At 40.1% G+C, this 11,315-nt stretch overlaps 1 protein-coding gene across 2 annotated transcripts; it reads right to left on the bottom strand.

The window, feature by feature from the left end:
* Positions 1-4,798: 4,798 nt before the first annotated feature.
* Positions 4,799-7,505, bottom strand: pmp22a (peripheral myelin protein 22a). Of its 2 annotated transcripts, none has more exons than XM_005454978.4 (5): positions 7,417-7,505; positions 6,499-6,593; positions 6,231-6,324; positions 5,982-6,122; positions 4,799-5,856 (listed from the first exon to the last, which is right to left on the bottom strand). In XM_005454978.4, exons 2-5 carry the CDS (start codon positions 6,574-6,576, stop codon positions 5,696-5,698), a joined length of 474 nt encoding a protein of 157 aa, XP_005455035.1. In that variant the 5' UTR covers positions 6,577-6,593; positions 7,417-7,505; the 3' UTR covers positions 4,799-5,695. The 2 variants fall into 2 exon arrangements, with proteins under 2 accessions (XP_005455035.1, XP_003450098.1); XM_003450050.2 differs by having other exon boundaries at positions 7,341-7,497.
* Between the last annotated feature and the right edge of the window lie 3,810 nt (positions 7,506-11,315).

Here is an 11,315-nt window from a genome sequence, read left to right as displayed (position 1 = left end):
GCATCATGCTTTGTGAATATTTTTTGGCAGCAGGAACTGTGAGACTGAAGTGAATTCAGCAATCTGCAGAGACATCCTTGATGATAACCTGTTTCAGAACACTCTCGACCTCAGACTGGGGCAAGGGTTAATCTTACAGGACAATGACCCTAGGCACACAGCAAAGCTATCAAAGGAGTACCTTCGGGACCAATCTGCGAATGTTCTTGAGTGGCCCGGGCAGACCCCGGACTTGAACTTTTTCACATATCTGGAGAGATGTGAAAATAGCTCTGCACTGACACTCCCCATCCAACCTGATGGAGCGTGAGAGGTTTTGTAAAGAAGAATGAAAGAAACATCCCAAAATAGGTGTGCCTAGCTTGTTGCATTATACTCATAAAACAAACAAAACAAAAAAAAAACTTGAGGCGGTAATTGCTGCTCAAGTTGTGCCAGCAAAATATTGAGCAATGCTCAGTGAATACTTGTGTACATATTATGTACATATTATATTTTTGTTTTTTATCTTTAATAAATTTGAAAGAATTTCAAACAAATTTCTTTCACTTTTTCATTAAAGGGATTGTATATAGAACTTTGAGGTGGAAATCTATTTTGGAATATGGCACAATGTGGCACAAATAAAGCCCTATGAATACTTTCTGGATGCACAGTGTAAAGAAATCAGAAAACTATTATTTTCATCTTTATTCTATATATCTTCATGCATCCTTGAGTCCGAGGACAGACATGACTCTGGGAGATGTTGCTGTGCATTTTGAGGGTCTTGTTGCAGGATGTAGCGTCAGAGGTCATGGGCCAAAGGGGAATTTCAGGTTCCGCATCTACAACTTTGCCCAGACTGTCAGGGCCGCTGTCAAAGTGGGCAGCCAGCCGCGCTCTAATGTGAATTAGCAAGACAATGGGAGAGTTGAGGGGCGGGTTTAAGATGGGCTTTGATTTCTCAGAGATTTATAGGCGTGATGAAATCAGCTTTGAATAAACAGGGTTTGGCCATTTTCTCTATCGTTTAACTACATCTGAAGGCTCCAGGGTTTGTTACGGGAGACAAATACTTTGGATAAAAAGGCAGAAAATCTAAAGAGAAAGAAGAAAGGCGGGCTGCAGCTTCTTCTGAAGTCCACACATGTCCCATCCGGGGACCCATCAGCTGGCTGAGGCCCATTGTATGTTCTGCTTCACGACTATTACTGCCTTTCCAGAGAAATTCCCAACTGAAGACTTATGGAAATTATTCTGATGTGTTCCTGGGATACCAAGAAAACATTTGGCTGCCAACATGTAAAGGTCCTTGGCTGCTGTTAAACAGTTTAATGCTAAAAAGAGTCAGACATGTCAGTGAAGCATCCTGGTCTTTATCAACCAGTTAAACAATTTTTATGTATGTATACCTCAACCACATTACCCAGTGTATAGTGATAAGGTTTGCTTCCTCTCAATCCCCTCTCCTCTATCCTCCATGTCCTGCAGTAAATACTAAGTGCCCCCAGTGACCCTAGCAGTGATAAATAACCCTTAAGGTTAACTACGTTTCAAATGGAGCAGTGAGGCCATTATAGGCCTCCAGAGTTTTCTTGACGTCCTCAATATGTTATCTGTATGCCCAGGGACCTTTACCAGGGTAACATTAACTGAGCGCTCTTTTGTGTCCCGACAGATGAAGTTGGAAGAACTCTTTTAACCCAAAAACCTGAGAAGAAGTTTTCAATCTTCCGTCTTGCATGTTTTTACATGTTTAGCAAGCATAATAAGTCTTGGAATAAAACGCATGCATTGTGTGTTGAATGTGACACGTTTTGTGTGTTCTGAATTAACCTGCATTTATCACTGAAGGAGCACACGCGCATACAAGTGTCTGCAGAGATAGTGCTGGGTAATGAATTCATGATAACTGCAAATTGATGTCTTGGAAGCAGCTTTGAGTTTATCTTTCTCGGTTACCGAAGTTATCTTTGAAAACGTCTGGAGCCTGGAGATGTTGTGATTCATGTCAGAAGTAACATGACATAAAGCGTCACTTCTCCTGTAAATGCTGTTGAAAAAAAAAAAAAGAAAAATAGACGGCGACGATCAACCACATTAGTCGGGGGAAAGTAGCTGTCAGGAAGTTCAGCAATCATTTTGTATAAACACCATCTGCACACTGTAGTTTTATGCAATTTAGAGCTTTCACCCATAAACTGATGTGAAGTGCAAGACATCTATAGACTCTTGTAGATCAAAGACAGGAGCCTGTCTCAATACACTGCGGTGGCAACTTCTGAGAGCGAGCACGAGAGAAGATTAGCGTCATATTACCCCAGTACATATGCTTTAAACAGGAAATAGAGTGGAGATGTATGTCTTCCTCATGATTCAAAAAGCCAGTAATATAACCTATACCGTATGTATTAAACAATGTACTAACTTCCAGCTATAGTTTTATTATTTTCTGAAAGCCATAAAAATAAATCTGGATTATCCTACACCACCACCAACTCTTTGTAGTCCAACACCTCCAAATTTATCGCCTGTCATTTGTTGGAAAAACATATGTACTGAAAATGTTCCAAATGTGTGTATTGAACCTCTCATTTGCAAAGCAGACAATTAACACTGTGTGTTCTCTCAACACTTGCAATTTCAACAGTATGTCACAGTGAAGCTACAAAAGCACAAAAGCTCCATATGTTACAACTTTGAATAGAAAGAAAAAGGATTTGAATTTCCACATATTTACACTTACTGTGTCCTCAAAGCAGAAATGGCTGTGCATCTTATTAGATGATGATGAAGAAGAAGCTATTTATGAGTTCACTGAGACACTTTTTACCCTCTGCACATTTAACACCCATGACCTAATGGACAACAAAAGTGTGTTGCAGTCACCACCTAGTGGCATAGCATCATTGTATGCTGACAGCTTTCTCTTTTTTTGACCATGTTACATTTGTGACAGGTTCTGTCATACACAGCTCTATTGCTATGTCTACCTATGGACAATGCATGTCTAAGTACACTTTTGCATCATATGTTGATATGAAATAACCGAAGACCCACCAGCAAGAATGATTAAATATGTCAAGAAGTATAGTATTTTTTCAATCTGATCAATCTTACAAAACCTGGGAATATTCTGACCACCCTTGAGACAGTCAACTTTTTTTGTGTTATTTTACACAAAGCAGTTAAGCACCCAGACGATTAATGATCATGGAAAAAGAAAAATGTTCTGACGTCTGCTTATGATTCCACTAGGTGGTGACTGCAACACACTTTGTTTGTCAGGTCCTTTATTTTTGCTCCTTCAGACTTGTTTTTGTAGTAAAATGATTCATTAAGCTTTGGTGCTCTTTAGTTTTGTGTTAGCATACAATTTAAAAACAAATGTCGAGACAAAATTAGAGAGGCAAGGCTGAGATGGTTTGGACATGTGCAGAGGAGGGATGGTGGCTATATCGGACAAAGGATGCTAAAGATGGAGCTGTCAGACACCAGCAAAAGAGGAAGACCGCAGAAAAGATTCATAAAAAGTGAGGAGAGACATGCAGTGGATAGTAAAGACAGGGTGAGACAGAGGCAGGCAGTTAGGGTGGTGACCCCTTGAAGTAACCAGCTGAAAGAAGACGAAAAAAGCAATAAAAATGATGATCAATCTCATAATTTATGGGCTTGGGGGTAAAATACATCCATTCATGAGATTAACTCTGTGTTTAATAATCTAGTAATAGCAACAGGATCACTGATCAGTAACAAAATCTTTATTGCAATTGTTTATCATTAGCAAAAAATATATTGCTGTTTAAGTGTTTTATGTGCCTCAGTGTCATCAGAGTGTAATGTTATCTTATCAGCTCGTAATTCAGGACTACGATAAAATGCTAATCATAAAGCAATGTTTTGCCCAAACAAATAAAAGTAAATAAACTGATCATTTGACATGGTCAGATCATGTTAATAGTAAAAAGAATCTAAACTTATTCTTAGCCAAATTGACATTTTGTTTTGTTTTGTTTTGTTTTAAAGATATAGCATATGTAAATCTACTAGTATGCTTTCAATATATCACATTAAATAGAAAGTTAAACACGGGATGCTGGGGAGAAACTGTCTAAGCAAATTCTAAACAGATCAATGTCTTTGCGCTATTACATTTTTCTTGTATTTTTCCCCTTTTTTATTTTTGGTTTATCCTCAGAGATGCTGTTGAGACATTTTTTCCTTAACCACGTTTTAGTGGGATCTTTGATTTATGCTGTTTTGCTGAAATAATGTCTGCATGTGGTGCCAAGTTTCCAGAAGTTGATAAGCACATCCTCGAAATGTAGCCAGGTGGAGCTATTTGCATTCATAAAGTTGTTTGTTCTCATTTCACCCATACTTGACAATCAATGGAAATTAAATGAAAGCTTCATGAAAAACTGCAGATCAGCAGTTTACCTCTATTTACTTCCAACTGTATAAATGAACAAGAGAGAGACTCCTAACTTTTCAAAACCTTTGATTTACATGATCGTTTAATCTGCACCATTCTTCTTCTAAGATGCCACACACCATGTAAATATAATGTAGCACCATGCTTACATAGCGAAAGTATTTATCACGGTAGTTTGTGGCTATGGTGAACACTCTTATTCGCAGGCATTTACGTGTTTTGTGTGTCATAGCGCCACCAAGAGGTACAAAAAAAATGGCGTAAAGAAACAACTGTGCCATTTCATAGTATGCCCTATACCTACTAAAAGAGTGCAGATAGCCCATCCTACGGACGTCTGTGAAGCGTGCACATGATTAAACTTTTCAGCAACAAGCAGAATTATTTTCAAAAGGTTTATTTAAAATACTGACAAAAAAGGCAAACTCGAGTTTGTACAAAAGCAAATTAATCACAGGACATGACACACTTGCAACACAAAGTAGGCTATACAGTTCAAGGATAGTAAAAAAACAAAAAAAAGAAAAGAAAAGAAAAGAAAAAAAAGCACCATTTTTAAAACTAGGTTACAAAATGCAAAACATTTTTATTTGGTATATCAAGTACAATGATAAGTCAGGAAACAAAACTTCATGAGTATTAACACTTATTTTCAATTTGGAGGGTTTTCTTACTTCCTTCAAGAATTAAACAGATTAAGTAAGGCACATGGATCAAAGCATCTGACAGTTAAAACATAAAAAACAATGTTAAAAAAATAGGAAGCTTGATATTCTGGCTTTTGAAGCGACATCTCTTTGGCACAGCTGCATGACTTGTGAAAGACACAAACTCTATCACATAATTGAGCATGACAATGTTAACTTGACGACATTATGTACACAATGTATGAAAAAATGTTATAAATATGTCTAAAAACCACAGACACTATGTACATCTTTGTACTGAAGCAATGCAATGTTATTCATCTCATCACCGTTGATGGATTTGTTGAAATCAAGTGCCAGCATGCATCAAAAATCAATATGTCACCAATGCATTTCCAAACACACTCTGATAACACAGGTGTGCTGTTGAAATTCCCCCCAAAAAACAGGTGTGATGTTTTCAGAGAAATAATGGATACTGAAATACAGCAAAAAAAAATCTATTTTGTGTTGGTGACACATGCACTTTTGTTGGGATGTCAGTCTATGGTCTGTGGGTAGTAAGCACAGTGCGCTGTTGTAGTAAAGGGCCTCCTAACTACCCTTCCTTATTTCTCCTCCCCTGATTCTTTCATTCTTTCTTCCTCAGGACGATATAAATTAGGCCACTGATGAGACACAAAGGGAAAGCCACCCAAGCCAGCACGTACGCATACCCGAAGTGTGTATAGATTTTTTTATCCTCTGGACACATCACAGTATAGATGATCGCCCCGCACATCACAAACACACCTAGGAAAGATGAGAAGAGAGGTGAGGGGACTCTGAAGGAAATTGGCGTGAATGTAGATGATCTCACCACTCCACCCTATTCTTCTCGGGGTGTGACCGTCAGCATGTGATGAAGTCATACTCACTTGCTAAGATCTGGAAGATGGCAGTGAAGAAGAAGCGTCCGCCCTTGACCAGTCTGAACAGCTGATATAAAAACGCAATGAGGGAGAAGAAGCAGAAGAGCACTGACAGGATCATGAGAGCTTGCACTGCCTGGATCCAGTCTAGGAGACAGACAGAAGAGATGAATGGCATGACATTTGATTTGTGTATCGCTTTTCAGTAACAAAGCATGCTGCATTTTGTTTGTTTTTCTATAAACATGAACAAACCTTCATTGCTGGATGGTAGGCAACCGTAAACTCCACTGTTTGTTGAGCATTTGTACCATAGATCTTTGCCACCACTGTTACCTACAGACCAGGCCTGACAAACACAACAACACGGAACCATTTAACCTGTTACTGCTGTACATCCAGTAGCAATATTACAAAGCAATCAATCACTGAAACAACTCCTTGTCTATTCAGATCACATCCCCGTGCTCCATTCTGTATTTTTCACAATTTAAAAGTTGACCAAAGGTCTCACAGAACTTACAGTGGCAGCTGTCGACACGATGAGGAGAATGAGAATGATTACGTGCAAGATCAGCACTCCAAGCAGGATGAGCAGCATTTTTTTTTCAAGTAGGTCTGCAGGGATATAAAGAAAAGAGAAGACATTTCACGTGAATTTGCCATTACACCAGCTCTCTTCTAGGTGTGTTCACTAGCCTATCTCCACGCCAGAGGGCGGCATTACCTCACTTATGCTTCGACCGCAATGTTTACCTCAATGTGAAAGTATTCCCTTACATTCAAACACAGGGCGAAGAAGGGAGGACCATTGACTATTTCCCGAAAATAGTTAATAATTAATATGGAGTTTAACGTCGAGCTGCACAAATGAATCTATTTTTTTCAAGGTGAGTCAAGTATTGAACTTTCGATCTATTTAAATCCCCAAATGACTTAACTAACCGATTAAAGTAATACAGGTTTGCATAAAAAATCATTAAAAAACGTGGTTAAAAATCAGCTGTCGATGTGAGTAAGGGAGACGGTTTCTTGACTAATCGGGAGCACTGCTGGAAAACAAACTCAACCCATCCGCATGAAAAAACATTCCAGCAAAGTACCGCCATGCGCGAGCCACAACTTTTCCTGTTTGGTAATCTCAAAGCACCTAACTTTAAAACTGGGAGAGACGAGCGAGACACTCAGGCAAAATCGCAGCTTCAAACGGTTTAACGGGTTTTGCGTCATAAAAGTAAAATCCACGGTCGATTTTAAGTCCCGGGGAGAAGTCCTGCTGTATGAGGGTAAAACTCAATGGGAAAAAAATGAAATCACTGACTAAAACAAGAGTATGGAAAAAGCCAATATATTAATCCCACTTACAAAAAAAGGCAAAACAAAAGTTGTTGGCTTTTTTCTCCGTTTAACGGATCGAGCTGAAGAGCTGGGAAAGTATCACCTTGCTTCTGCTTTCGGACTCTCTGTAGATACTATTCCAGATGTAGCTCACACACCCCAGTCTGTCTGTTTCTCCGCCTGAACACCGCCCTGCAGGCCCTGCACGTCACCAGAGGCCTACTCCTTTCTTTCCCCCCTCTGTCTCTCTCTCTCTTTCTCTTTCCTCCCATGGAGGCCCATCAACTAAAGTGAAATCTACAGGACTGTAGTATAACCTGTGGCACTGTTGTGCAAACCTAAAGCCTTCCACAGACACTCAAACAGAATTCCACACTTTCCAAAACATTAACGTAACCTGTCGATATAAAACTATGTAAAGTTGGTATATGATCGAAAGAGTCATTACATCCAGAGTGCTCATTCATTTTCTTATTTGTACACTGACAGTCAGGATGATTCTTGACTTTGTTGCATTTGATTGCAAACTAAACTCATTGATCGTCATAAAACACACGTGTACACATGTCAAGCATTATGTGTGTGTTTGCATGTGAATCAGCGAGGTGCGCTGGGGGCCCTGTGGTATGCCCAGAATGCCTGTGTGTGTGTGTGTTTGTGTGAACTGAGCCTCGTGTGTTCTCTCTCCGAGTCTATGAATAAACGGGGGAGTTTGTCCAGTGCCAAAGGGAATTAAAACAGTGCAGTATTTTGGTCATGCTACACTGATGGAACGGCTTGACTCGAGGTCCATCGATGAGTTACTAAGATTGCAGGCCAAAGCCCGGCAGAGTTCTGTATCCCTCATTACACTGCGGTCTCGTGCCATTTCCTCACAGTGACAAAGCTGTAAACCCAAATGAAGAATGCCAGTGACAACAGCGATAAAAGAACAAGCGCACACTGCTGCTTTGAAACCATCACAGTTCAAACGTGATAGTCATCACCTGCTGCAGTCAGAGAACACAGCTCGTGCCTGCCCTCTTTCCTCTCCCTTGCTGTTCTTGGCCCATCAGGTGGATTCCTGTGGTCTGTGTTTGTAAACACGCAAAGGGATGAACTGTGGGCTGCTGTACAGCCTCCCTGTGGGATGCCCGGTGAGGCAGCACTGTGTGTCCTGGCAGAGCTGGAGAGGCGGAAAAAAAAAAAAAAAAAGACAGCTCTTTGACAACCGCCCAGACCACTGGATGGACGTGCCACTGTTTATGAAGATGTAATTGGTGCAGTGGTCAGTGGGGGCAGGCTTTGCCAGCAGCAGGAGAAGCAGGGGGGAAAAGATGAACCTGGCTGTGCAGCTGGAGCAGGTGTGAGAGAAGACTACAAATGTCACTGGTGTAACACTAGTCTGTGGTCAGGGAGAATTCACAGGCAATGTGGTTTTGTTACTTACAAAAAGGATACAGAGCAGGAAGGATAAAGCTGGATCGGGCTAAAAATACAGAAAACTTCAAACAATAATATCAATGAAGGACATGAATTATAAAGTTAGATTGTTGCTGCTGCTGTTGTGAAACCTCCTAATGTAGTATAGGTGATGCATTCCTTAGCAAATGAAGCATTATTGCAGTGAGCCTTAATGTGCCCCACCCTTTACTTCTTTACTTCATGTGATTTAATAACCTCTAATAAGAAAGCATTTCATTAATGCAGCTGTCGGATTTTTAAGCATATTTATAAAAACAGACAAAAATTGCTTTTCTAATGAAATTTTTATGCGGCTGTTTGATGTTTTAGTGATGAATATTTCAGTGTGAAACACACACTTGGACTACAACAGAAGAAGAAAAAATCATCACATACTCCGGAATGCTGTAAAAGCTATTGCTGCTCGCTTTGACTGATTACTTGGTTCGCTCAGTGATACGTCAACTGTAACCCTGTTGAGTTATGATCTCTGTTACATGGCTGATAGCAAACCCAAAGCCATCCAATACCTCCCCACAAAAAAAAGCCAAAACAAAACATAGAGCTTGTCCTTTTGTAGAGAGTGATTACAAAGCAAACAGGCAGAAGCAGCTCAACACCAGCGACAACAGACCGAGGTTATTGCAGCTTGGCTGTAGCTGAGCTTAATACTGGTACAACCTTTTAATTAAGACTTTCACTAAAAGTGAGGTATGTTAGATGGCTGTTTAAAATGTCAAGACTGCAAGGTTTTCAGACATTTACTGCGCATGCTCAGATTTATTCTCTTAAATAAACCTCCCTTATTTGTGAGACCTACTTACTTCAGGCAAAACAGCTGACCTGAAACCAAACCACAAAGGCGTCACAGTGAGTGTACTGTTTGGTTTTTATTTATGAAAAAAAGAAAAGAAAAAAGTTTTAATACAAGATTAAAGTTACCTCACAACAACATGCAGCCTCCCCAGTATGAATGACTTTATTTGCACTGCTGCTGACATCTTTATTTGATTCTATTCAACAATTTCCCCTACCTACCTACCTACCTACCTATCTGCCTACCTTCCTACCTACATACAATTTTCTGGATCCAGTGTTAATCTCAGAGCTAGGTGAGCACATTCTGCGTTTTCTTTCGTAGTTTGATACCACTTGGTGTTACTTTCATTTTCGTTCTTATATTCTCAAAGTAGACATACTAAGACTCAAGTTTAGACTTGTGATGAGCTCGGTTAACTGGAACAATTCGCTATTTTGTCATAAAAATGACTCAGCCTCAGCTCAAGCCCAGCCTAGTTTTACAGCACTGGTCTCCACCTGCAGGAGTGGCCACGGGGCTTTTTGGGCTGCTTCATCTCAAACAGGAAACATATGAGTGAAGGAACAGTGACACAACTGGGGATTAGGGTTTGGTTTTGGATGTGACCCTGAATTGGCTGCCTTGAGGACATATTAGTGGGACAGCTAATGATTTTACATGTGGGAATATGAAGGAATGAAGGAAGCCCCTCCACCTATGGGAAGCTGAGGAAAAACTGAAGCTCTGACATCAATGTTGAGAAGCTAAAAAAAAAAAAGAAGAAGAAAAAAAAACATCTTTGGCTCATCACAGCTGGAAATCATTGGATGCTTTTCTGCACTATTCACAGAACTTTTTGTTCATTTCCTTCGTGATTCATTTTTAAACATATGATGCTATGTGAACCTGCTGACAGTGACATTCCTCTTACAGATGCTGTTTATGTTTTCCAGGATGTTCATGACACTTTCTTGTGTTTCTTAACTCTCCGGGCTGAACTGGTCTTATCCTGTGTTCACTGTTTATGTTTTACACCACTGAGTGACTATCAAATAACATCCCATAGACAGAGAGAGCTGAAGCGGAACCACAAGTTGACCTGTGTTAAAGATTTGCATGGTAATGTGTTGACACCCAGTGACACCAACAGCAGAATGCATGTTGACAATGATCCTAAATACGCACGTTGAAAATATAGCCAGGCTCTATAATACACACCCCTTGTCGCCTCTTTAGTTTTAAATTTCAAAACTCCAGGAAGCCTCATAACTGAGCTGAAGAGATCCATTGGCCGGGTGTTAAATCAGATAAAACAGGCCAGGTTTAAAAGGGGTTAGGGCTGTTGTTTCCTTCCCTTTAGAAAAGGCTCTGTCCTTCCCCATGAAGAATCAACAACCAAATAAATGAGAGACATACGGCATGACAAACTCCAGATTGTGGCACCCTAGTGATCCTAAACATGTGGTAATCATTAGCCCCTGGCTTCCTGTTGGAGTCGATGTCATCAGGACACACATCCCAACAGGCAAGACCGTAACACAGACTGTTGCTTGGAATCGGAGTGCGACTGGCCTCGGGGGTTTAGAATGAAAAATGAAGCAATAAAAACTATGAACGAATTCAATTTGAATTGCCTTGCTCTCCTCTCTACTTGGTTCTCACAGCTCTGATATCTGTGGATAAGCATTTAAGTTGCGTCAGACATGCTCCATTGCTTTTTTTTTTATTACAATCAAATATGTCGCAATAAGCAGTCGTGA

The sequence above is a fragment of the Oreochromis niloticus genome, linkage group LG4, assembly GCF_001858045.2.
Source record: "Oreochromis niloticus isolate F11D_XX linkage group LG4, O_niloticus_UMD_NMBU, whole genome shotgun sequence".
Lineage (NCBI taxonomy): Eukaryota > Metazoa > Chordata > Actinopteri > Cichliformes > Cichlidae > Oreochromis > Oreochromis niloticus.
The sequence above is the reverse complement of the archived record's forward strand: the minus strand, read 5'-3'. Positions and strand labels throughout refer to the sequence as shown.

Coding starts and splice junctions, on each gene's coding strand:
- pmp22a (XM_005454978.4), bottom strand. CDS start 6,576: ATGCTGCTCATCCTGCTTGGAGTGCTGATCTTGCACGTAATCATTCTC. Junction 6,325..6,498: donor TCGTGTCGACAGCTGCCACT/GTAAGTTCTGTG, acceptor TGTGTTTGTCAG/GCCTGGTCTGTAGGTAACAG. Junction 5,857..5,981: donor CATCTTCCAGATCTTAGCAA/GTGAGTATGACT, acceptor CATCTTTCCTAG/GTGTGTTTGTGATGTGCGGG.